Genomic DNA, 27,491 nt, shown 5'->3' with positions numbered 1-27,491 from the left:
TTGATTGTCAGCATGTTTATATGCTTGGGATTTGATTTGATAGAAGTTTGTCAAAGATATGATATGGTTGGTTAATAGTTTTCAAAAACGGTTTCTGAAAACTATTTTAGGATTCAGCTTGGGGTAGAGGGGGCATATGCTTGAACCTAAACTAAACTAAATATTACTTTTTGGCTTATATTTGTCCCTTTTAAAATAACCTCCATCCTTCTATTCTTCATAGAAAATACGTATAATAAAAAAAATAGAATATTTTCCGAAAACATCTTTTAATTATATTTTAAAAAAAATGTGAAATTCTATAAAAATAACTAATAATAATAATAATAATAGTTATATTTTATTAAGGAATTTTTCTTCTTAGATTTTGCAGTATTTTTATTCATCGTGTTTTTAATTTAAAATGTATTTGAGAGTGATTCTAAAAAGTGTTTCTAATATTTTTAACATTTTAATGATAAAAATTTTTAAGTATTAAAAATATTAAAAACATTTCTTAAAATCATTATTAAGCAAATATGAGTGTGTTTAATAGTGATTTTAAGAAGTGTTTATAACATTTCTAATATTTGAAAAATAAAAAATTTTAAGTATTAAAAAAACTATAAATACTTTTCAAAATCATTGTCAAACATACTCTTAAAATACGTTTGATAGTAATTTTAGGAAGTATTTATAGTATTTGTAACACTTAAAAATTTTCATCTTTTAAGTATAAAAAATACTAGAAACACTTCTTATAATCACTGTCAAACGTACTCTTACTTTGCAAGTGTTTTAAAAAAAATGATCAATCAAGTGTTTCTCCAAAATATATTACAAGTAATTTTTCAACACTATAAATAATTTTTTATATTTTTTAAAGTATTTCTTAAAATTTATCAAACACTTTTTTTTTTTTTTCTCAAAAACACTTTTTAAACTAAAAATAGAATGTAAAATTTTTATCAAATGTGTTATTATTTAATAAGAAATAAGTAAATTGGGCGATGCAATTTTTTTAGAAGTCAATTTTAACTCGATTGTGAGAAAAATCATCATTAACATATTGGTTTTTGAGCCAAATTTGTCTTTGGCTCAATTTTTGGTAACTTTCTTTATTTAATTTTCTATTAATTTTTCGTTTATTTTTCAAATTTTGTTTATTTACTTTAAAAAAATGGAAACCTTTTAGTTAAGGCAAGTAAAGCTTTGTTCGGATAGTGTTTTTTAAAAGGAGATTTTTAAGATTAATTTTTTAAAACTATTATTGATGTTTTATAAAATAAAAGCCTATTTTGAAAGTTGAATTGTTTCTTAATTTATTTTATTTGTTTTTAAAATATTTTTTATTTGTAGGGCTTTAATTTTAAAAGTTGTCTATATTTATATAATTATTTTTTAAATATAGAGGACTTTTTACATGACTAAAATCAATAAGTAATCCTTTTATTTAATTAAGGTGCTAATGAGAATTCATTAGGTAATGTATAAAGATGACAATAGGGCGATTTCAGGATGAGTCGATCTTGTTCCAACCCTATCCCATTTATTTAAAATATTTCTCATCATTATTTCATTAAAAAAAATTAAATTGGATGGTGCAATGTAGGGCAAGTATGAAAAATTCTCATGTCTATCTTGTCTCACTCTATTTAACTTTTTTTTAAAATAATTTAATTTTTTATAAAAAATTATTTTAAAAATTATATTAATTACATTAAAATTAATATATATATTTTTATAAATAATTAAAATATTATAATTTTTTATAACTTCTTTTAAAAGGATAATTACCCAAAAAAAACCTATCCCACTGTCATCCCTAATAATGTATTAAAAAATTATTATTATTATTATTTTAGTCTCTCATATAAAAGGTAGTATAATCCTTATAGGAATATAAATCCTAGCCTATATATTTTCTACTTATAACATTTTTATATACACAGGCCCTCTTTCTAAGGTCAAGTCTCATCCGTATGCTTTGAAACTATTCACAATCTCGTCTTCTTTGTAAGGTAACGTGGGTCTCTTCTCAAAGTCTCATTCTAATGGTTTTTCGATGTTTATTTATTTATTTATAAATTTGTTTTCTCTTTTTTTTTTTTTTTTGTTATAGAAGAGATTAATTTAAGATTTTAGTTAATTTTTCTTTTAAAGGGTCGAGCATTATTAATTTCATATTTATAAGAAATTATAAGTAAATAATTTAGGATTAATTACAAATTTGTTTCTCCCTCGAGGTGTTTGAATAAAGAACCAAATATCAAAATTAGGGTGTTGCTTTCATGGGTTCCAAAGTCTTGTTGTTGCCACAAAATCTTTTCATCTGTTTTGATGTCACGATGCTTTTGGCTTTTTATATGTTTTTTTGATTGTCAACATGTTTATATGCTTGGGATTTGATTTGATAGAAGTTTGTCAAAGATATGATATGGTTGGTTAATAGTTTTCAAAAACGGTTTCTGAAAACTATTTTAGGATTCAGCTTGGAGTAGAGGGGCATATGCTTGAACCTAAACTAACTAATGAACAAAATAACCTTCATCCTACTGCCCCTTGCACCCTCGTTTAGTTTCGTCCCTAATTATACTACGATGTTTTATAGAATAAAGTTATATTTAAAAACTTTAGGGTATATTTGAGAACTGGTTTTTAAAACAGTTTTCTGTTATTCGTAGAAAATACATTTAACAACAAAAAAATAAAATATTTTTTTAGAACATCTTTTAGTCATTTTTTATTATTTTTACTTGTTTTCTAAAGATTATTTTAAAAAATAATTATATAAACATGTAAAATAATTAAAAATAAAACACTAGATATAAAAATTATTTTTAAAATATATTTAAAAATATTAAAAATATTTTATGTTCCAAACAAATTTTTATTTTATAAAAATCAAATAACAGTTTTTAAAAACCGTTATAAAAAACTATTTTTCATAATTGTTTTTTAAAACCGTTATTAAATAAATACTTAAATGTTTTTAATCTATTTTATGTTTTTAAATATATTTTAAAAATATATTTTTTTATCTTTAATATATTATTTTAAATTATTTTTCCATATTTGTATAATTAGTTTTTAATGAAACATAAACATGTTTTTATGCTCTTTTGTTTGAACATTTGACAAGAACATAAGAAGTATTTCTAGCCTTGCAACTTAATTAACTAATCTAAATTGATCCTATGATATTACTTTTGTTTTGATATAGTGACATTTTTTTGGTCATCCTTTGATGAATTCCTTTTTTCCTTGTCCAAATTTCAGAATGACAAAGACAAGAAAAGCTGATATGGTTGGGGAATGTCCTTCCCCTCGAGGCTTTGACCACACAAAGAAGTCCAGAAGTAAAACCCTTTTGAAGCAAAAGGAGGATGAGAGTGAATGGGAAGAAACTAGGTGCCCCATCTGTTGGGAACACCCCCATAATGCTGTCCTCCTACGTTGTTCTTCCCACAAGAAGGGTTGTCGTCCCTACATGTGTAATACCAGCGACCACCATTCCAACTGTCTTAACAACTTTCATCGGACATTTTCCAAGAAAGTAGAGATAGGCGATCGACCCTCTGGGAAGAAAGCGACACATGTTAAATGTCCCATGTGTCGAGGAAAAATTAATGGTTGGAAAGTGGTGCAGCCGGCTCGGTGCTTCATGAACTCTAAACCAAGGAGTTGTCCTTGCGAAGGATGTGATTTCAGAGGGAATTATTCACAGCTCCGGCTACATGCAAGGTCAGAACACCCTTTTGCTCGGCCTGCGGAGGCGAATCCGCAGCTTGTGCGTGAGTGGGCGAGGAGGGTGAGTGAAAGGGACCTTCAGGATGCATTGAACGTGCTTGAGAGTGAGAGTGAGTCGGAGCTTAGTTATGGCGATTTTGTCGTCTTATAACGTTGCTCTTCGCCTCATTCCTTACCCACTAGACAATAAAGTAAAAATGATAACGATGTTGATGATTTATTTATTTTTATTTTTATAACTCTCTTTCATATAAAATGAAATAGGAATTTGGTCAAATTTACGTGGAATGTATTCATCATTAGTTTATTTTTATGTTGGACAATGCAACTTGGATGGATTGGTTGAGTTGATGACTAATCCTCATTAAAAAATAATCAACCCCAACTCAACTAAACCCAATCCAAACTCTAACCCGAAGTGCTCAACCAAAACCCAACTAAACTTTATTTTTTTGAACTCAGGTTAAGTTCGAGTTGTTTAAGATAAATTCCGGTTGATCAAGTTAAATTTAGATTAGTTGGTCTCATAAGTTAAAATCTCTCTATGATATTTTAATATATTTATAAGAAAATTTAAATAACAAATAAGACAAAATTTTAAGATAGTAAAAATAAATAAATATAAATTTATATATTTTCTAAATTTAACGGAAAAATATGTGATATAATATGATTTGATATATGTTTTTTTAAATAGAAAAATAAAATAAATAGTGTTATATAGGATAAAATGCATTATAAATATTATAAAAATATTAAATCTGGTTCAAGTTAGATTTGAGTTGTTTGAACCTTAGTCCAAACCCAACCCAAATTGAGCTAGGGTTAAAAAATGATCTTCAATAAATCTTTGATAAAATGATTAGTTTAAGAAAGAAGAACAATATGATGTTCGATTGTGATTTGTAAATTTCCTATTTTAGAATTTGTTTAAAAGGGTTTAAGAATCAAAATTCTCTTTTAATACTTTCCCTCCTTTTTTAAAAGAAAAGTTTTTTTTTTTTTAATTTTATCAAATTATAAAAATAAACAATAAAAATAAAAATAGTTCATTAATCTTGCTTTTAAAAATATTTTCAAATCCTTAATTTTAAAACATAAAATTGAGAGAAAAAAATCATTTGGTTTGGTCATGGATTTAAAAATTTAAAAACATGAGAAGTTAGAATTGATTGATAGTAATTATAGGAAATATTTCTAATAATTTGATATGAAAAAAAAAAAAAAACCGTTTTCAAATGCTAATAAAAAAAATTAGGATCGCTTTTTAAATTCATTGTCAAACAAGTTCTTACTTTAAAATAATATTTAGTTTTAAATGTAAATAAAAATAATAATTTTTAGGTATATTTAAAGCCAAAATTAAACGAACTCATTAAAAAAAATATTAAATAAAATAACTTTTTTCATATATGATTTTACTATAAAAAAATATGAAAAAATAAATAAAATTAAAAATTAATTAAAACCTACATCTTTAAATTATTTAATTTTTTGGAAGGGTTGTAGTAGTTTATTAACTTTAAATTATTATTATTATTATTTTCTTTTTTTCTACATTTTTTTCTCTTTATTTTCATTTTTTATTTATTACTTTTTACTCACATACATAAATAAGAAATAACAAATAAAAAAATAAGGGTAGGAATCAAGTTAAAGGCCAAAGCCCAAAACCCTAACCAGGTGCGTCAGTTCTCTGCCATTGCTACGTTCCTTTGTCTGGTAAGCCCTACGATTCCTTTTCCTCTTATTCTTCCTATTACCATTTCAATTAACAAAAAAATTGTGAATAATTGTGTTAATCTAGGATTGTTTGGTTAATTGTGGCTATTTTATTGCATCAATACGGTGTCGTAAGCGATCACACTCTTATATGAGGCTTTGTTGTTTTGATGGACAATAGTTATCTAGTGATTTTTTTTTTCTTTTCTCATTTCATGACCCGTTTGGTTGCTGGGAAGTTGTGGGAAAAGAAAAGAAAAGAAAACAAAAATTAAAATTTTGAATTTTCAGGTTTTTCATTGTTTAGGGTTTGCAAGGCGAAAGATAAGAAAATATTCAGGAAGATTGATGCTGTCTTTTGAATTGGTTTTGGGAATATTTGTCTCTTAAAGCCTGAATTTAGTTTTATTTTCCCGGGAAAGTGTTTCCCCTCAAACCAAACAGAGCTAGGATCAAGCTTTAAAGAAATCATTTCTCTTTTGGGGTTCTGTCTATGATAATGTTAAATCATTTCTTAGTTTTAGTTTGTTTAATTTGAAAATAAAACCGTTTTAGGAGAACCCTTATTTTGCTTATGCCTTGTGTTTTCATTTCCAGATAATTTAAGCTGCAATCGTTCCACACGGATGTTTGTTGCAGGTTTTAGGCGGATTCTAACATCATGGCAAGGTCACTATCTAACGCACTCTTGAAGGGCATCTCCAGTTTTCCATCTGCTCGATTCGGTACAATGGTGAGAACTAAGATCTATGGGACTGTAATTCAGTTCTTCAATCAAGTAGTTTGATGACTTACAACTAGAATTGGTTTCAATACACACACTATAGGAAACACAATGTTCTTTAAGTACTTTTGGGCTTTTCTCCCTTCAGACTTCAGTGAATTTTATTTATTTATTTATTTATTTATTTTTCTGTGACTATGGGTGTACAATGCTAGAAAAAAATTTAGAATACGCTTGGATGCACCTAGTGCTTTAATGATGTATAAAAATCAAATATGTGGCCTCAAGTGGCTACCTTGTTGGGGACTGGTGTTCTTGTAGTTGCATAACTATGGAATGAAAGAATTACTTTGATTATGTTTGTGAATTTCTATTAGCTAAGCTTTTAGAGTTGATTTTTCTTCAAATTTCAATCTATTTGAAGAGTTAGAACCGGTTTCTTCATTTTTCCACATTAAATTTTCATTATCTTGGTGAACAAATATTTTCTTTCGTTGTTCCAAAATGGAGTGAAATCCTTAAAAATTACTTTTTCTTGACGAATTTCAAAGTTGTCTTCTATATGCACTTTTGAACAATGAGTTCTAAACTTCCAATGTGTTCCATTATCATCTACATGTGTTGCCAGTTTCATACTGGTGCTTGTCCTGAATGCTTTATCATTTTCTCCCCCTCAGTTTATGTTTGCTTGAAGTCATCTTACTTTGCTCTAATTGGAGATGATTGCTTGATGCTTTCTTCCCAGTGATAATATTTGTTAATGATTTGCATTAAATTGTTAGTAGGTTTCTGGATCCATTTTCCAAAATGGAATGAGGTACTCAACTAGTGTGCCCAATGATCCTGACACACATGATGATTTCAAATCCACTAATAAGCTTGAAAGTTCAGGGCTTGCTTTACAAGATATTGTTGAGCAGGTAGGTTGTCATCATCTGATGTATGAAACACATTGAACTTTTTATTGTCCCTGGCTAACTAGTGTAAGTTTTTCATTCTGTAAGATCTGCATTTATTGATTGTAGAAACTGGTGTAGGATGTTAAAGACAACCCTGTGATGATCTACATGAAAGGGGTGCCTGATGTGCCTCGATGTGGATTCAGCTCACTAGCAGTAAGAGTGTTGAAAGAATACAGTAAGTATTCACATATTGGGTTGTATAATCTAAATTTTCAGCTCACTGCATCCATAATCTAAATTTTGGACGGTTTGGAAGGCGAGAAATAAGTTGACATTCAAGGATGATGAGTTGTCAATCCAGAGATTGAAATAATCCTTTGTTCTTTCTCTTTGGTCTGAGGCTAAGCTGTTTATAGTTGAATGCCTTCTAACTATGGTTAATTTTATTGATTGGTTGGGATCCTTTTAAGGCTGTTTTTTTGGGTCAGTTGGTTTTTGGGTCTTTTTCCTTTTTTGACCTTTCTGGTGGTGGGTGTATAGGTTTGTATACCTTGAGTCACTTTTTTGGCGTCTCTTTATATATGAAATTATCTTTACTTGTCAAAAAAAAATAATCTAAATTTTCATCCATACCCATGGTTAATTTCTTTCACCTATAGGCTTATGCGATATAAGTCAAGTTAATTGAGGAAATTATTCTGGTACTGGGCTTTATGTTGTATATTTGTTTTAGTGATTCAGAATGTCAGAGACAGCTTCCTGTACCAAACCTAGATTAGAAACAGGAGTGTCATTTTTGTGTAGTTCACTTTCCATATGTATGTCCTGGTGGGAAGGTACTATGTTTGGAGATAATTACTCTGCCTGGTCACTGATCCCGGGTAGACCTTTTGATTTTGAAACAAATGTATCTTTACAAAGGGGGCAATCTGTAATGTTTATCAGCTATTTGATGATTTTTTTCATTGGTGTTGATCCAGTGGATTCTTCATATTTAATCATTTCTTTATAACTTTCAGGGCTGTGCTTTTTTAACTTCGTGGAAAATTATTGTATTAAGTTGTTTATAGCATCTTACCATGGACATGGCCCTTGCAGATGTTCCTTTGAGTGCTAGAAATATTTTGGAAGACCCTGAGCTGAAGATTGCTGTAAAAAAATTCAGGTAAGTTCTCTCTACAACCGAAGTGCGTTTATTGCTTATTGATAACCAGCTAAAGAACTACAAGACCCTGTTTGGAATGGCTTCTTGAAGGTCAAAATCTCTATTTCAAGCCGTATAAGAAGTTTCCATTAGTGTTGGAGTAATTTTAATAGAAGTGCTTTTTATGCTTAAAATGAGCTTAACATGAAAGTGAGGACAATACTGCTTCTTATAGAAGCTCTTCTTTAGCTTATTTAGAAAGTTGTTTCATGATTAATGGAATTTTTATAATACTAAAATTGCCCCTCTGAAATCATGACTTCACTGCTTCAGTATCAGTTTATAGTCAAAGCAAAGCAAGAAGCTATTTTAGACGGGGCCTAAGAATCTTATACTTGGATTATTTAAAGCCAACCTGACTTAATAATCTAGATTCCACTTTCTGCTAATTTCTCTATTAATTCAAGATGCGAATAAAGTATAGTGGTAATTAAGAAGTTAACCATCACCATTCATGTACTGATTATGGTTGAACTATGAGCCATCATAGAAGTGATTTGGTGGTTTTTGACATGTTACATCTGGAGTTGTCTGTCTCATCTCGGGTGTTTGAATGTGCGTTTTGTTATTATGAAAATGCATGTCTTTTAAATTTTGTTTGGTCATATTTAAGAACTTATGAATTTTAGCAGAGGATATCTAGTAGAATATTGGTGGCCATTCGGCTTTTCCAAGAAAAAACATCATGTTATTCATATATAACTTGAAACAAACAAGTTTCTTGTAGGATTTTTTTGTTGCATTTTGCAAAACAGAGTCAAGAAAAGTACAAAACTGAAAAGCATTAACGAATTCCGGTTTGCTTTTTGTGCAAGGTAATATTAGTTTCTTTTGAACCATCAGTGCAGAGTGTAATACACTCTGAAGACTAATCTTTTAGCCTGTAGGAATCAATGACTTCAATTTTGTACTGTAAATTGGTACACCTGCATCTGACCATGTCAGGTACAAGTGAATACTTGTTATGACAACTTGTTACTAATAAATTCTCTTTCCTCTCTAACTTTTAACACCCTTTCCATTGTTTCAAATTCTCAGAATGTTCAACCTCTGCTGATAGTTTTTGCATCTTTTGATACCATTTGTCAAATGTGTCAGGTGTTCATGTTTCATTGATTTCATTGCTCATAGAAGCGACTTTTATTCACTAGGGGATTTGGTGTTCAAGGTCATGGGCGATGCTTTTGAATATAAAAAAAATCAGCTTTAAATGCAATTTCTTTTTCCCAGTTTCATATCATGGATGATATAATCAGATGAATAAAAAAATAGATCCTTTGATTGGCTAAATAACACCATCGTTGGCTTCATAAAACACCAAATTATTAAAAAATAGATGATTTGTGATGCCTGCATGTTTCACTAACCGAACTCTCTCTCCGTCTCTGCAGCCACTGGCCCACATTTCCACAAATATTCATAAAGGGGGAGTTCATAGGGGGATCTGATATTATTCTCAACATGCACCAGGTTAATTTCTATATCAGTATCTGTTTCTTGTTTTCAATGCAATAATATATTGCTCTAACACTGTGGTCTGTCCTGTGTAGACTGGAGAACTGAAGGAAAAGCTCAAAGACGTCTCGGCACCCCAGGAAAAGTCCGAATGAGTTACTGTTGTTGGATACTGATTAATGAGATTGTTAAATTCTTTTTGTCTTTTGTTCTTGGTGCTGCAAAATGGTGAGACACAAGGGTTTTGTGCTAAATTCTAAATGGGGTTGATGAGCTTTGAAATGTCAAAACAGTTTACAATAATAAATGTATTATTAAGCAGTCATGGTTTTAGTTACAAAGTTATGTGGAAATTTTCTGGCTTGTCATCTTTGAATAATGAACAGTGGTACCACAATAACTGGTAGAGAGCATGATGCAGTTTTCCCCCAGTTACAGTCACACAGGGTGTCACTCTTTTCTAAGAGGTGGGATGATTAAAAAAATATGCCCAGCCTACCCCCATGTGCACCTGCTTTGTGGCCCTCAACAATACCAAGAAAGTAGAGAGCTTCAACAGAGCTCCATTCCAATTCATAGTTTGCTCAATAACCAACTAAAGCGCTAAAGCCAGATTTTGCTTGGAGTTGATTGAACAAACATGTGACCTAAAATGCAATTTAAATTAAAGTATTTCTTCGTTTAGTTTCAAATCATCCCTACACAATCAATTCTGAATAAAATAAATTAGCAACACTATTAATGTTACACTCAAAACAAAATTTGCCACTTTCAGGCATACATGTGCTATGAGAGGTCAGAAAGCAAAATTTGCCATTGTCAGGCATGTGCAATACCTCTTAACCTTGATTTTTAAAAACAAGGGTGTAAAATAACAAACAGCACAGGAAGATGATGCCCGCCTTTTCCAACCAGGAGATGCCCTCGAAACAAAAATGAACCTGGATAACAGTTTCCACCTGATTGCCCACCACTTTAGCAGCCATTGATCTTAAGTCTCAGACTCTTGTTGTGACTTATACAACATCTCAAACTCCTGCTGATACCATTGTCCAGGCTGCAATACATGCAAGACTTGAAGATTATGCAAGTATAAACCGATATCACCCACCAGTTGTGCTGTAAGGCCACATCCTGCACAAAAAACACTATCTGAGAAATACTGGTTCATTGTAACATTTATTACTGGTAAAACTCAGGGGCACTTCTATGCTAATAAGTCATGAATAACAACAGAAGAATACTAGATGTCATCACACGCATGCCACGTTGCTGTTAACCATTTTCTAAATTAATTTGAACAGTGCCGAATCATTTCTTTCAAACTACTATTATGCTTATTATATTTAATAATACAACAGTTCAGAACATAGCAGACCAAATGTTGGAAAAGTAATGATTTCAGATCATTTTGGATCTTGCATACATTCTATGAATTAACAGATTTTGACAGACAATATGTTTAACAAGATACAATACAATGAATGAATTGAATAATTTCCTGAGTGTGATACTGCAGCATTTGACATGTTTCATTCCCTTAAACATAAGAGAGTTTTTGCATATATTTCATACATTTTCAATTTGAAAAATACATGTATATCTTGTGACTTAAAATACAATACAAAAGGAAATCTTCAAAATATTGAGATAAAGAAAATAGACAAAAACAAGATTCCAAGAATTATGCATGATATGACAGTCTTAAAGACCTGCCTAATCTATATAACATCTCGCTAATTAGGGCATGAGTCTTGAGATAATGGAAGGCCTAGATATCCAAGGATTATATCTCTAGATAATTACTGAAAAATAATACTCTTAAATCTTGCCCCATCTCATCTGTATTGAGAAACATCACTCAATATGATAGAAAAGTTCATTGAATAGCTTTGAAGCCATCAAGCCAAGTAAGGACACTGAAGTGCAATTTCCGGGCTACTTAGAACCAATACAGTGCCTGGACCAAACTGGCTTAAGTGGATTGCATCTTTACTTCACATTGGGCTCCTACAATGATGCACAAAGTTTTGTTTTGCATGGCGACATAGACACTGTTCACTTCTGCGAATTTTGACTTTACTTGCGAAGAGTATATAAAGAAGCATAAAAAAATAAAAATTACTTCAGCTAGCCTTAAGAAACAATTCCCAAGGGTAGGCTTGGACTGAGTACCTTAAACTTCAGCTGATGCATCCTATCGAGCAGAACAATCTGCTCGTCTTGTCAGGCCCTAAGTAGCCCCATATTCACTCAAACACCCAAATTTTGACCCATATTCATCTTGTAGAAATACATTCACCAGTTCCTGTACAGAACCATCTTTTCATGCAAAATTTGACATTCACAAACCACAGAGATTGAACCATGTTCATCTTGTACAAATAAACTACCTAGTTCTCATGTAGAAGCAACAGCTTCTGATGCAATATTTAACATTCTCCAAAAGACATCTGCTACTATACAGCCACTTCATGTTGCACTAATAACTTTTTGACTCTTCAAATTACTATTTTCTCCCGAGACACAGAAGGTAAATGCAGAAAGACAGCAAATAATTATTATTCAAAAGTGTCATAAATGCAGCTATTCGCCTAAGTGAATGATAGAAAACTTTCAATGCAGATTTGATATAGCTAGCAAACCTTATAAAAGTGCTATGAATTGATGCCTTGCCCATCATTTTTTGGTGCCAGTAGTACATAAATATCTTAGTAAATATTCATTGGAAGAACATGTATCTGCCAAATCCTGATGCAATCTGGCCATGGCCTTCTGCAAGGATTTTAGAGAAGGAAGCAGATTTCTGGAATTCTGTTGAATGGAGTGACCATGGGCTTTACAGAGTTCCTGCAAAATAATGACAACCCAAGGATGAGATCAGGCTACACTAAAATATGTTTTCCCCTGGTTGCATCTAAGATGATATAAAGTTTTAAAAAATTGAAGTGATGTAAAATACCTGACACCATCGAAGGATAAATTCCAAGTAGGGGCAGCTTTCTAGAAGATCCGCGAATGCCTCAATCAACCTCTGCAAATATCTCAAAGGAACCGATGAAGCAACAGCTGGTATATCTACAGGACTGACAGCAAAAATGCATTTTTTAATTAGAGTATCTTCATTTAAACGGAGGCTGAGAATTAAAGCTCTGCTGGGTTGACCTTCACTTAGAGCTGCATCAACTGCCTGTACAACAAGATTCACTAAGTTACACACTAATTAATCGTGAAATAAACTGTATGCTTCATTATGATCTAAATTTCTGTCAGTAAGCCATATTTGATGGAGAAAAAAACACTTTGCCCTATTATGATATTTTTTTTTTTTTGATAAGTACTTTGCCCTATTATGATCTAAATTCCCAGAATTAAACTATAGTCAACACAGGAAATGGGTGTTGGTTGTAAAATTCCATTTTTTTTTTCTTTTTTAAAATTACCTCTGGTGTAACATCTATATCAAGATCAGTAGGATCAAAGATAAATGATTCATCCATTGAATAAACTAGAACACCCTCTGTTGTTGCAGCTGCCCAACCCCGGCCAGTCGGTGCAATTCTCAGGCATTTTGTTCGGATAACAGGCCGACCATGATTAGGCATGGATCCAGGTAAATCATAACCTAACTTTCCCCGTGTTTGTTTATCAATGCCTTCTTCTACATCGCTATTATCATCATCAATTAAATCCAGAGGCCCAGCTTCTGTCATATTCTTTGAGTTCAAGACATCAAGAACTCCATCCAAAGAGAGATTGTGGGTTATTTGAAACCTACGCAGCAATACCTGTGAAATACATAAATTAACTCAATTCAGTATCTATTTACTATTTTGGACAAGTTAGAATAGAAGTGGATGCATTAAAAAGAAAGAGAAATTAAGAGCCTACAAATCCCAGTGAGGCTGACAAATATTATATGTGAACAATCAACCACGGACACAGATAACCAATTGAAAATAGCAAGCAGGTGAGAAAAATTTCTGAGGAATATAAAAATTTCTTCCATAATAGTTCCATAAAAAACAAAAAAGTTAACACAAGGTTTCCAAAATTGAATTATAAAACCACTTAACCTACTACTTTGAGTAAGACATACTTAAACATTGAGAAGCTTCTAAGCTTTTCCTTGGTGAATGGAATGAAAGAAAGAGAGGACAGAGGGGTTGCTGCTCATCTCTTCCACTTAATCTAATTTCTCATTTGCCTATTAAAGGGAAAATAATAATAATAGTAATAATAAGAAGAAGAAGAAGGAGAAAAATACTAACATTCTGTGTAAAACATTGGACAGCTGTAGTTTAAAAGAGACTTTTGCAACAGATCCTATAAAATCTAGACAAGTAAAATCTATTAGAGGCATTGATGATTATCTTAGAACAGAAGTTAATGATTTACCAAGCACAACTCAACTCAACTCAATCAAGGGAGCTTTAATCTCAACAAATACAGGCCATTTGCATGAGTTGGATTTTTTTTTTTAATACCATTTAGCTCCATCTAGAGTGTACCGAAGAGCTCAGATGCTCATTTTAAAATCTATAAGAGGCACTGATGGTTTTCTCAGAACAGAAGTTAATGGTTTACCAAGCACAACTCAACTCAACTCAATCAATGGAGCTTTAATCTCAACAAATACAAGGCCATTTGCATGAGTTAGATTTTTTTTTTTTATACCATTTAGCTCAATCTAGAGTGTACTCTTCCTTTCAAATCCTCAGCAGTTATGTCCATTCTCAATCCCTAAATCCACATTATTTTAGTGCTTCCTCCCGTCCCTTTGGCTCCTTTTGAATCAGATCATTCATCTGTGCCAGTCAATTACTTGACCTATATTGCACATGGATAACCTATCTTGGACTACTTTCCCTCATCTAGTCCCCAAAAGGTGCCACTTTAAACTCACTCACTCCTTATTTCATATTATTGTCTTGCTGCTCATTCATAAACCAAAGAATATGATTAAATGAGGAAACAAATAGACATAGTAACTTCTCACAATACAAACATGAAAGAAAATATGAACATGGAAAAGGAGGTTCAACATTGTACATAGTGAGCATAGATATTATTAAGAAGCCCCAACCATGTGTTAGCTGTAATATTATTTCACATCTTGGTTGGAGACTTAATCTACACAATTATAAACATTTAGGAAATTCATAGAGTGCACAAATGTCCAAGGAAAAAATCAGAAATTGATGCACTATCACATTAATGATGTTTAATCACAGACAAAATGAAATGGTTATGATAGTCTAGAAACAGTTTGCATCAAATACTTAGTAATTAAGAAGTGTGAAAACAAAAGCACAAGGCCTCTGGAAGAGGAAAAAAGTTATTTTCATACAAAAACATTCAGCAAACTCACCTGATCAGCAATATCATACATACAAATGAATTTGCTACTTCCTCCAGCTAATATGTAACTCCCATCAGCAGAATAACATAAGCTTGTGAAGCACTTCCCTGAACTGGAGTTGGCTGCAGATCTACGGTCAGTCATGAGACGTCCTCCAGCAATGTCTCTACGGCCTTCTATTGTGTACATTAACAAACCATCAATTGGATCCCAGAAATGGATTTGCCCATCTAATGTGCTGCAAGCTAATTGCTTTCCATCCGGACGGTAAACAACTGTAAGAACATCATGTGTGTGGTTAAATGTTTCAACAGCACCCTTTCCTTCAAAAACATCCCACAATCGAACAGTCTTGTCCCATGAAGATGAAGCTAAGATTGCCTAGATTTGGAAACATTACATCCCATTTAAGTTCCAAATGAGGAAAGAATCTAAAATAGTCAGTATTTGTGAAATTAATGCTTCCTAGAAACTAAAGAACATCACTGGAAGTGTAGATACCAAACTTAACATCATCACTAGAAATATACATACAATAACCACTTTAATTTGAATGTATAGGTAAAATACAGCCAGAGCAGACAAACTGGCAGTGTAAGTCAACTCACATTTGTAGGAGAAAACATCAACCCATGAACAGGACCTTCATGACCGCTAAGAATATCCAACAAGCGGCCCGTCTTCATTGACCAAACAAAAATCTAAAATATATGTATTAAAAATACTGTGTTAGAAAAAATAAAAATATAGCTATAGGAGTGCAGTGTGAAAATTCATAATGAAAGTACCTCAAATGAATCTAAAGTTCCAGCACAGATAACTTCACCACTCTGATCAGAAGCCAAAGAAACAAATTGCCTGGAAGAAGGGGTTGTAAATGTCCTAAAATTCCGATATCGAAATAAATCCCAAGCACGAACAGTCCCATCCAGAGACGCACTTAACAGACAATTGTTATTAGACATAAAATGTAATGCAGTGACTGCATTTGTGTGCTCAGAGAATGTTACGAAGCAAAAACCAGAGGAAACAGTCCACACCTGGAGAAAAGCAAGCATGCAACATCAGAAAACAATATTTGAGGGTATTTTGATATGAGATTTCCTATCTGTGATTAATAATTGTCCGTTTGGTTATGGAGAAAATGTAGAGAAAATAAAAGAAATTAATTTTCTTGAACGCGGAACACAGAAAACAAAAGGCCCCACACAATCAATCTCAATATTACTTTACACTAAGTTAATAACTTTTGCCTTTTTCAAATCAAATCAACATAGAGATTAGACTCAAAATCGTATTTCCTTTTTTTTCCTCCTCTTTTAACAGCAATCAACCAGAGAACAAGGATCCAAACCATGGAAGATTGAATAAACCGATAAAGAAGCATATGTATGCTTCCAACTGACTGGCTATGGGAATGAGATAAGGCACTTAGAAAAATCAAGGATGATTTGAAAAAAAAAAACTATAAGCTAAAATCACTTTGGTAGTTGGCAAATAACACACATCTTGATTTAAAAAATCATATGCAAATGTGACAGCAAAAGCAAATAGCTGAAAATGACATTTTGAGGTACAAACAAGACAAATAACCCATATGATATAAAAACAAGATTAATGTCCTTAAGCATCCCCCATATTTGTTTCACCTTGACTTTATTATCATCTGCTCCGGTTGCCAAGAGCTGCGAATCCGGAGAATATGCAAGACAATTCACATCAAAGTAATGTCCTTGCTGTTTTAGTATATAACTCTCTGATCGCCATTCCCACACAAGCAATTGCCCAAGCTTTGCACATCCAAATGTCAACCAATTTCCAAGGTCATTAAAAACTGCCGTTGTGATCTTCTCTCTGGATATTGACAACAAATGAATGCACACAAAATCAGGCATCTGATACAGCCCAAACACACCATTTGAGAACCCCACAACCACAAGATCAAGCCCCCGATGATAATCACAGGTGGTCAACTTAGCAGGCGCCTGACTAAAATTATCCTTCCTCAACAGCTCCCATTTTCCTTTATGCAACAAATTACCACACTCTTCTACCAAATCACCACCAATATCATCAAAACCCTTCCTTTTCTTCACCCTCATTCCAACATTTGGCACCAAACCACCTTTCCCATCCCTATCCGACCCCTTCTCCGGGGTACCTGGAGAGGGGGGCTCTGAATCTTCCCCACCCAATTCCTCAACCTTACCTTCATTGTCGCTATAACCCCAACTAAATATATAGCAATCTCTTGTAATCGTATAAGCCTTACAAACCCTATTCGTTTTATTATCCACGCCAAAAAATGCACCAACTATTGAATCTCTATGCCCTAAAAACAAGAAAGGCTTATTCAAAGCAGTCAATTCTTTATCAAATTTCTTCAAACAAAATAACCTCACTGTCAAATCTTTCGAGCCAGCGAGCACGTAATTCGAATCAGGGCTCCAATCCAGCGCAGTGACCTTATCATCACAGTCAGCAAAAGTCCGAACCAATTCAAATGCGAAAAAGTCCTTCTTGAACCCGGGAGAGCGCCAAATTTGGAGCAATTTTCCGGTGGCGACGGCGATGAGGGCAGCGTCGGGGCTGAACCGGATGGCGGAGACGGGCTTTTTAAAGGAGATGCGGTGCAGGACGATGCGGCGGGGGAGGTTGATGAACAGGCAGCGGTTGCGGTCGTCGACGGCGAGGAGGAAATTGCCGTCAGGAGAGACGGCGATGCGGGCGATGTTGGAGGAGGACTGTGTAGGGAGAGTTTGGGTTTGGGATTTTAGGAGATCGGTGACGGAGATACGGTTGCCAACGGAAGAGATGAGGAGAGTGTTGTTCGAAACGACGACGTTTCCACCTCTGTACGGAGCTCCCAGGAGGTTTTGAAACCTGAAATTCATGGTTTTTGGTAGAAGAGGTCACCGGCAGTAGCAATGGCGCATCCTGTGAGTAAAACCCTTGTAAAACCCTAAGGTCCTTGTTTGGCTGCAAATCCGTGCTAGTCCCGACATGGCTCGGATAGGAAATAATCCTGGAAATAGCTCTCCCTAGTCACGTTTCTTCCAAATTTTGAAGGCCTTGGTTTAAGAATCTAAGATGCATTAAGACGAAATCATTTGAAGTTAATAAATAAATTTTCTGAAAAAATGGATAATAAAAATTCATTGAAAATATATTATAATTCACCTAAAAAAATAATAATTATGATATAAATTTAATATCCATTTCATTAAAATCTTTTACTAATCAATTTACATCTCATACATAGAAAAATCACTAAAATATTTAAAGAATTAAAAATTTAGGTTTTTTAATATTTCATAAAATATAAATATCAAACAAAATTAATTTTACAAGATAAATAAAATAATTTTAATAATTTAAATATATTCTAAACCCAAAAAATTTCAAACAAATTTGTTAATGAAACTTTCCATATAAACTTTCAAATAAAATATTTTATATGAAAACTTATTTAAAATTTTTGAATGATCTATTTTATTTCATTTTTTTTTTATCAAAATGTGATAAAAATATTTCAATAAAATTAATAATTTTAGTAGTTATTTCCGATTTTTTTTAAACAAATGAATATAAATATATATTAAAGGAATTTATGATAATTTTAATAAAAAAAAAATAGATTGGTAATAAAAATTTTAATAATTTTTAGTTAGATTTTTTAATATATATATATATATATATATATAATAAACAAAAAATTTACTAGCCTAGGGTTTTTGTGGCCTTTTATAAGCTTCCCAAGCCTCATTTTCTTTAGCAAAATCTGGCCTCCACATGCTCAGCATCCATGCTCCAGCAGAAGTGTCCAAAGATAGGCTCATGCATAATAGAAAATAAGGCCCAAAATGAGAAGGCAATAACATGATCAAGCCCAAAATAGTGAATCAAATATCTAAGGGTCCGAACCAATAAATCAATAGCCCAACAAAAATATCCCATAATCCAATCCCAACACAATGCCAAAAAAATTTAATTAGGCCCAAAACACATATGCAAGCCCAAATTAAAAATCCCCAAGAAACTAATTAATGTCTCAAGCCTAAACTCACTAAATGAAGCCCAAACCAGAGCCTAAAATCAATATGCCAAGACAACATCTAAAAAAATTACCTTAAATCTAATACCAAAAGGCCCAATAGAAATATCCAAACCCAAATAGATATCCAAACATACAAAGGCTAAAATACAAATAAATAAAAAGAAACTCAATTCAAAGCCTTGAAACAATATCCAAATTCACATACATACACTATTAAGATCAAGGAAACTCACCCATTTTGAAACCCTAAGATGAGGGTTTAAAGTACTAGTCGAGTCTGGTAAGACTCAGCCGAGTCGTATATGCCTCGATAACTACCATTATGAATTTGATACTAGATACCATATAATGCATGAACTTGACATTGAACTGGTGAGACTCAGTGTGACTCGATTGACTCGACTAAGATTTTGAGTTAACTCGGTCGACTCGGTTAAGTTACACAAAATTTTCTAACATAATACGAAGATTCTCCTTTCTTTTCAATCATAAGAAAAATTTAGAAATTTTTAATAAAAACCAGGGATTCCCCAAAATCAAATACCCATGATTCTGAAATTGAATCTTTCAATGCATTAATGAGAAAATGAAAGAAGAAAAAGAAGAAAAAACAAATTTAACCCAACATGTGACCCTTTTGGAAGACTATAAGAAGAGAATCAACCAAATGATGAAAACACAAACGATTTAGGACTTACCTGATTTTTTGAAAATCGAGCATTGCTAGAGTGTAGGAGCTTTGGTGATGGGAAAATCTTGGATCTCTCTAGTTTTTAAGCTTGGATCAAGTTAGGAACATGTATAACCATCCTAGGCTTTTCTAAATCCTATGCACAACGAAAAAAAAAAAAACATTTTAAAAGCTTTATATAGATTTATAATATGATAACGAAAACCATACTTGAGATTCAGATGCTTCTGAATCGATTCCACGAAATGAAAATGAAGAACGAAGTCATAGTAAGTCTCGTTAATCTGGAGTTTTCCACCTGATGTCTTGAACCTTAATCTTATCATACTTTCGATGATGATAAAAGGGAGGGTAGAGACTATAACTCTTTCTCTCTTTTTTAGAAGTGGAAAATGACTATTTAGAAAGAAAAAAAAAATATAGAAACCCTAACCCTTATGGGGGTATTTATAAGGTTCCTCACTTGATTTAAATGACTTGAGCCAACTAAGGGCTTAGGTCACTTAATTTAGATTAAAACCGGTCCTGATTGATTAATTAACCCAACATGACTTACTAATTAATCAATTAGCTAAATTCAAAAACCTTGTTCATTTACTCCTATGCAACCTTACCTAATTACCAAAATGACATTATGCACAAAAAGTGAACCTTGAGTCAATCTGACCCTCATAACTCATGCCAATAAGATATATAAGCTCAGAGTGGGGATCAGTAAGACCCATATGAGTACCGATTCCTTCATAATTCAATTTTGAAGTTGATTCAACATCCCACTACAAAAAAACAACTGAACTCATAGTATCTTATGTAAATAATAGTGAGACACCATGTGCTCAAGTTCATGACCTACTATTCATTGCATCTAGTATCTCCGTGAATTGGTGTTTGTAGTCTAATAAGGTGAAAGCTAGTAGCCTTTCAAGACTATCTCTACTGTCCTTGAGTTATAAATAATCTTATTATGTGTTCAATGACATATCTTAGTATTAGCCCAAGGGTTATCCTAATCGGGTTTTGATGATAACAAACCATGATTAAGTGACTAATTGGTTTAATGATTAAGAATCTCAAGCATAAACTCGAAAATTCATCAAAGGACCAAATTGATATAAGATCGAGACGCTTGGAAGACTTGTGATCATAGGAAACTAATGTAAGATGAATGCATGAGTGCATGAGTGCACTTAGGATTTTCATACGTTTCATGCATCTTAAAAAACTCGGTTTATTCTTTAAAACTTTGATTTCATTAAAACCCGAGTTTTTAACTAATGTACCTTAGGCAAAATGTTTTATAATTGGCTTAATAATTCACCTAAAGACCTTGCCTAAGTGTTAGAAAAGAAAGGAATTAAAAAAATAGGTTTTCAGGGCAAAAAAAGCTCAACTGGTCGAGGTTATGGCCAATCGGCTCAACTGATTGAGGAACTGGTCGACCGGTTGTACTCGTTCGGTCGAGGACCGGTCGAGGGATGCCAAAAAGTTTCTCTTTCTCACATTAGTCTTCTTTTTCCGATCGAGGTCTGGTCGAGGCAATGGTAACCTGTCAAGCATTAAATGCTCCAACGGCTAGTGAACCGGTCGACCCTTAGCTCGACCGGACGAGGTTACCTTTTATTGTTTTTGCCTCCCAAGCTTAGAAGCTTATAAATTGAGAGCTCCACTTCATTTATTGATAAGAGAACACTTGCATTCAATAGTCTACCTACTTGTTCTTGATCAAAAAGCTCTCATTTCCTTCATAGTGCATTAAATCACCACTTGCATATCCTTTAGTGCACTCTTGTGTGTTATCCTAGTCTTGTCTTGTATTTGAGCTATTCTTAAGCTAGGTTGAGGGATTATTTCTTGTAAAATTTTTAGTGTTAAAACCTTCAAGAGATTTGAATCTTGAAGAGATTGTGTAAGAGCCCATTGGAGCCGGAATCCAAGTGTAAGAAGATTGGAAGCTTGGTTGAAGCTTCAAGTTAGTGGAACTCTCACTTGGTTAGGAAATTGAGGAGAGTGGACATAGGCAAGGAAGTGTCGAACCACTATAAACCCGAGTTTGAATTCTCTAACTCTATCTCTTTATTTTGCTTATATCGTGTTTGAATTTGTTGTGATTAAAAAGTTTTGAAAAACCCAATTCAACCCCCCTCCCCCCTCTTTTGAGTGTTTTTCTTAATTAAGCATAACCTTTGTTTTCTCACTTAGCTCTTAAAGAACCTATGTCAAGTTCCACTTAAGGAACTATTACGACCATAGTTTCTATGAACAAACTTCCTTAGAGTCACCCAATGAGACACACTATCTTAATCTCAAGAGATATCATGATGTTTCTATTGAGAAAACCTATTGCTATCAATTTTCAATAATAGTAACCTAATCCATAGGGAATATATGATCAACTTACGATCTCACCCATAGGTCAAAACCACTACTAACTTTTGCACAAAGTCAATATTCTCTTAAGTTTGAGAGATAATACAATGAACCAACTTGGCGAGGTTATGACTTCTTGATAGTCTTAAGTCATGACTTACCATAAATATTGTCTAATGTGTAACCATACACATTAGTGCACTTACCATGGGAAACCTATCTTAATAACTAAGACTAGTTATCTTTCCAATTAGGATATGGTGCACTACAACCTCTAATGGGTTGCTTAGACCCACGAATTGATTGTGAATAAGTCATCTATTTGCAAGTAACTTATGACTTGGATCTTCCATGAAACCTCTAATGCACCCAAGTTACATATAATGCAAAAAATGCAAGCTAGAGTGCTTATAAGGTATAGTGCATGGAAATATGATAGATAAAAGTGAATTGGGACTTTATTAAATGAATAATAAAGTTCAAGAGCCTATTACATCATATCATATTTTTAAGGCTCTATCCTAATATTTGATGTGGTGTTGATAGTGTCGCAATGGTGCTCATCAAGTGGATTGAAACCTTTGGTCTTTCATTGATCTGGCAATCTTCCCTCACAATCAGATTCATCTCCATTTCTCCTGTCTAATATGGGTTGTGGAGTTAGAATTTTGCAGTCATGGGTATTGCGTGGGTATTGTGGACTATGGGTGGGAAGAGAAATTGGTAAAGTAAAAAAAAAAAAAATTAATGTCAAATGCCTTTATATTTATATTTAATGGTTATGTTGGTGGCTGGTATGATTTTATATGGTTATATTTTATACATTTGGGTGGTTGATATGATATGATTAATGGTTATATCATTTATGAAATAAAATATAAAATACATTTATTGGTAAAATGAGAATTAAGTACCTAATTTGGTAAATATATTATTATATTTGAAATAAAATAATTTATATTCTTAGCATTATCACAAATAACTTTCAATAGATGTCTTTATAACTATTTAAATAGTGTTAAATATGAGTTAATTTTGTTTTGTTAAATTTTTTGACCTTATTTAATTGTACCTATTTTATTTATTTATTTATTTATAATTTACATAATATTTTTATAATTTGTTGAACTTTCTAATTATCTTATTTTACATATTGTCCGAGCCCATATATGACGACATATATACCTTAGGACCCTCTGAGTTAGTGACCAATACTGTAACTTTGAACCAAGCCTAAGATGAAATGTTGTAATGAAGCAACTATGAGCATGAAGATGGTGGTAATCCATGCGGTGGTGAGGTTTTCTACCTATGGTGATCGATGTGGGAGAAGAGTGGTGGAATGGAGTGGCGCATGAAGACGATATGGTTTGCAGTGTGATGACAACTATGGGAGTGTGGGTCTTGGTGACATGGGAAATTAGAGAAAAAATGGGTATGGTGGGTAAGATGAAGAAAGAGATGAAAAAAGAAAGAAAGGAAAAGAGAAATAGAAGGAGAAAAAAGAGGAATAAAGGGAAAGGAGAGGGAAGGGAGAGAGAGAGGTGTCAATCGGAGTGGGGACATCTCGTTGGGGGGATAGTGGCCACCAGTAGTGGGTCGTGCCAGCAAGGAGAGACGATGGTAGTAGTAAGGGATAGTATGGGTGAGAATGAGAGGGATAGAGAAGAAGGGGCAAAAGAGAGAAAAAGAGAGAGAGAGAGAGAGAAAAAGAAAAAAAAGAAAAAAAAGATGAGGGGTCATGGGGGAGTGATGCCAGTGGGAATGGTATAAATGTATAATCAATAGTGAGAATGGTGTGTGTGTGTGTGTGTGTGAGGCGACCATGGGTATGAGAAACAAAAGGAAGAAGAAATGAATAAAAAAGAAATATAAAAGAAGAAGAAGAAGAAATGGCTTAGGCGATTGTAAAGGTGAAAATGAAGTCATTGATATTCACTTTGAAATGGATGATAGATATCAAAGTGAAAATGAAGGGTTAGAATTTATTCAGATTAGAATGAGTAAGAAATAAGCTTGGAATTTAGGCTCAAATTTAAATTAAAAAAGGCCCAAAAAATATGGAAGATGAACTAGACTCAAATCAAAGTTAAAAATGAGGTCACCACAATTTTTGTGGTCTACAAATACATATATTGTTTTTTTTATTCTCCATCTCATAACCTATTTCATTTAAAACACTTTCCAACAAACAATACCGTTTTAAGATTTTAAATAACCGAATTATGTTATGATTTTCGTTAAAAAAAAAAAAAAAAAAAAACTAAAGAAAGTATATCATAGTAGCTATTTGTATTATTTATTGTTAATGTAACAATTAAGTTAACAATTTTGCTAGTAATAATAATTTCAAAAGTGCACGTAATTTAATCACATTTGAGTAAAAAAAAACAAAAAGTGAAGCTTAAAAACAATTATGATTAACAGGGTGCAATTTGTCAATAAAATAAGAAAAAATACAGTAAGATGTCCAAATGTCCAAAAGAGGATGCTCAAGCATCGTGTTAAAGGGCGTTTAAGCCCCAATATATATTTGCTCTTAAATTTTTCTAAAATTTGTAAAAAAAATTCTTAATATGAAGTGACTAAAAATTAAGGTTTGGGTGTAAAAAATAAAAATAAAAATAAAAATAACTTTTCAATAAACCTTTAAAAAAATGAGAACTTGAGAGTATGCTATTTTATCTATAAGTTTCATGGGAGTAGATAACATTCATACTATATAACTCTTTCATATTTAGTAGGTTATATTTGTCATTGATAGGTTCCTAGGTTTTGCTTCTATAAATATTTTGATTGAAACTTTGTAGGAGGCTTCCTAGGTATGTCTTGTGTCCATTGTGTGATTCAATGTTTATGTCATAATTGTATATTCCTACGTATCATTGGGTCAATTAGTTTAATTCATTAAGAATAATGGTTTTAAAAAATTGTATTTGAACGAAAAATATATATTTAAAATTAATAAGTTATTTTTATATATGACTTGAAATTTATTTGATTTATTTTAATTTTTTAATATAAAGATTAAATAAGTTGAGATGGTATAAGTTTCTAATAATTTTAATTATATTTGATTTTATTTACTATTTTTCATAATAAAATTAAACATGAAAAAATTAATTTTTTAATATAAACAAAATCAATAAATTAAAAAAAAATCTTTAAACTCTTCTCTGGCGGTAAAAATAAGAGTTGTTATTTCATTTTTGAAATAAATAAATAAATAAATCATTCCAAAAATATAAATAGAAATTTTTTATTCTTCTTGACAAATATTTTTTATATAATCATTGTAACATTCAAATATACTCTTATAGTTTATAAAATAATCAAACCTGATGAAAGATATTTTTGAATTTTGAGTCATTTGGTTACAAAAATATACTTTTTAGGTTCATTTTAAAACTTATATTCAATGTGGTCTATTTTGGTCACATCGTCCTTCCACAAAAATGAAGCCTTAATCAGCAATTGAAGCTTCAATTTTTTTTAAAAATATATTTTTTTTAATGATAAGGCTCCTACATGAAACTAAAAAAGTCATTTTAAACATATGCCTAACAAAGTGGTTAAATTCAAATTTTTTTCCCTATTTTGGCCCAAAACTGGATATTTTTGTTGTAAATATCAAACATTAACCATGAGTCATCAATGAAGTGATAGCACGTGTGCATTTCACTTCTATTTGATTCTACCAAAGTTTATGTACATTTATACCTTTATTTAACAACTCAAATTTTATCATATATATCTAAAGATCTAGATAAAAAATTTTGTTGAATTAGATCATTCTCATCCAACGACCTAAATTTCATCTTAGACATCCTATGATCTAAATGAGAAATTTTATCCCATAATTTAATTCATTAAAAATTATGGTTTAAAAAAATTGTATTCGAATGAAAAAAAGATTTAAAAGTAATAAGTTAAATAAGGTGAGAATGTACAAGTTTCTAATAATTTAATTATATTTTATTTTATTTTATTTACTATTTTTCATAATAAAATTAGATATGAAAAAAAAATATATAACAAAATCAATAAATTTAAAAAAAAAAAATCTTTATATGCTTCTCTTGCACTAAAAATAAGAGATATTCTTTCACTTTTGAAATAAAATAAATAAATAAATCATTCCAAAAATATAAATAGAAAATACCAAAACATTAATCTTGATTTTTTATTCTTCTTGAAAAATATTTTTTATATAATCATTGTAACATTTAAATATACTCTTATAGTTTATAAAATAATCAAACTTGATGAAAGATAATTTTGAATTTTGAGTCAAAATGGTTTAATTGACCACAAAAATATACCTCTTAGATCCCTTTCAAAACTTATATTCAATATAACCTCTTTTTAGTCACGTGAGTGCCAAGTCATCTTTCCACAAAAATAAAGTATCAATTGACAATTGAACCTTCAATAAATTAAAAAAAAAATGCTTCTCTCCGATAAAAATAAGAGCTATTCTTTCACTTTTGAAATAAATAAATAAATACATAAATCATTCCAAAAATATAAATAGAAAATACCAAAACATTAATCTTGATTTTTTATTCTTCTTGAAAAATATTTTTTATATAATCATTGTAACATTCAAATATATTCTTATAGTTTATAAAATAATCAAACTTAATGAAAGATATTTTTAAATTTTGGGTCAAAATAATTTGACCATAAAAGTATAACTCTTAGGCTCCTTTTAAATTTTATACTCAATGTGATTTCTTTTAGGTGAGTGCCACATCATTTTCTCATAAAAATGAAACCTCAATTGATAGACTTTAACTTAAATTTAATATATATATTAATGATGTGATTTGTACATGACAAAAAAGGGTCATTTTAGACATAAGTGGAGCAAAGTTATTAAATTTATTTATTTATTTCCTATAAAAGCGTTGTTTTGGCTCAAAACCCGATATTTTCGAAGATTAACAATAAGTCATAAAATCCGATATTTTCGAAGATTAACAATGAGTCATAATCAAGTGATATCTCACGTATATATTTCAGTTTCATTTATTTCCTCCAGGGTTAACCTTATGTAAATTTGTAATATTATTCTAATTCTATTCATTTGTATTTTTATTCAATGACTAAATTTTATCACATGCATCCGATAATATAGATAAGAAACTTTGTCCGATTAGATAACTCTCATCCAACTACCTAAATTTCATCTTAGACATCCTATAATTTAAATGATAATTTTTTTCCGATATTCCAGATGAGAAATTTTGATATCCAAATAAAAGATAAAATCTGT

General features: G+C 31.5%; 3 protein-coding genes across 4 annotated transcripts; 2 read left to right on the top strand and 1 right to left on the bottom strand.

Moving 5' to 3' along the window:
- The first annotated feature begins 3,283 nt into the window (after nt 1–3,283).
- LOC117921730 lies at nt 3,284–3,880 on the top strand. Its single transcript, XM_034839695.1, has one exon. It carries the CDS (start codon nt 3,284–3,286, stop codon nt 3,878–3,880), a length of 597 nt encoding a protein of 198 aa, XP_034695586.1.
- Nucleotides 3,881–5,371: 1,491 nt separating this feature from the next.
- Nucleotides 5,372–10,089, top strand: LOC117921573 (monothiol glutaredoxin-S15, mitochondrial). 2 transcript variants are annotated; one of them, XM_034839489.1, is made up of 7 exons: nt 5,372–5,451; nt 6,091–6,184; nt 6,961–7,095; nt 7,213–7,312; nt 8,176–8,242; nt 9,673–9,751; nt 9,832–10,089. In XM_034839489.1, exons 2-7 carry the CDS (start codon nt 6,113–6,115, stop codon nt 9,889–9,891), a joined length of 513 nt encoding a protein of 170 aa, XP_034695380.1. In that variant the 5' UTR covers nt 5,372–5,451; nt 6,091–6,112; the 3' UTR covers nt 9,892–10,089. The 2 variants fall into 2 exon arrangements, with proteins under 2 accessions (XP_034695380.1, XP_034695381.1); XM_034839490.1 differs by having other exon boundaries at nt 5,406–5,451; nt 6,049–6,184.
- Nucleotides 10,090–10,379: 290 nt separating this feature from the next.
- On the bottom strand, nt 10,380–18,035 carry LOC117922312 (periodic tryptophan protein 2). Its single transcript, XM_034840420.1, has 8 exons — nt 16,748–18,035; nt 15,887–16,138; nt 15,707–15,799; nt 15,108–15,479; nt 13,180–13,524; nt 12,699–12,926; nt 12,382–12,586; nt 10,380–10,870 (listed from the first exon to the last, which is right to left on the bottom strand). The coding sequence occupies exons 1-7, from the start codon at nt 17,990–17,992 to the stop codon at nt 12,416–12,418; spliced, it is 2,706 nt and encodes a 901-aa protein (XP_034696311.1). The 5' UTR covers nt 17,993–18,035; the 3' UTR covers nt 10,380–10,870; nt 12,382–12,415.
- Nucleotides 18,036–27,491: the final 9,456 nt, after the last annotated feature.

This window comes from Vitis riparia, chromosome 9 (genome assembly GCF_004353265.1).
Source record: "Vitis riparia cultivar Riparia Gloire de Montpellier isolate 1030 chromosome 9, EGFV_Vit.rip_1.0, whole genome shotgun sequence".
NCBI classification, from domain to species: Eukaryota; Viridiplantae; Streptophyta; class Magnoliopsida; order Vitales; family Vitaceae; genus Vitis; species Vitis riparia.
This window is presented reverse-complemented; position numbering and strand designations above follow the sequence as displayed.

What these genes read in the sequence shown, in the direction of transcription:
- LOC117921730 (XM_034839695.1), top strand. Translation starts at nt 3,284, where the DNA reads ATGGTTGGGGAATGTCCTTCCCCTCGAGGCTTTGACCACACAAAGAAG.
- LOC117921573 (XM_034839489.1), top strand. Translation starts at nt 6,113, where the DNA reads ATGGCAAGGTCACTATCTAACGCACTCTTGAAGGGCATCTCCAGTTTT. An exon ending in AAGAGTGTTGAAAGAATACA is followed by an intron (nt 7,313 to 8,175) that starts GTAAGTATTCAC and finishes TGGCCCTTGCAG; the next exon opens with ATGTTCCTTTGAGTGCTAGA. An exon ending in ATTGCTGTAAAAAAATTCAG is followed by an intron (nt 8,243 to 9,672) that starts GTAAGTTCTCTC and finishes CCGTCTCTGCAG; the next exon opens with CCACTGGCCCACATTTCCAC.
- LOC117922312 (XM_034840420.1), bottom strand. Translation starts at nt 17,992, where the DNA reads ATGAATTTCAGGTTTCAAAACCTCCTGGGAGCTCCGTACAGAGGTGGA. An exon ending in GAACTTTAGATTCATTTGAG is followed by an intron (nt 15,800 to 15,886) that starts GTACTTTCATTA and finishes CATATATTTTAG; the next exon opens with ATTTTTGTTTGGTCAATGAA. An exon ending in ATATAGATGTTACACCAGAG is followed by an intron (nt 12,927 to 13,179) that starts GTAATTTTAAAA and finishes CTTGTTGTACAG; the next exon opens with GCAGTTGATGCAGCTCTAAG.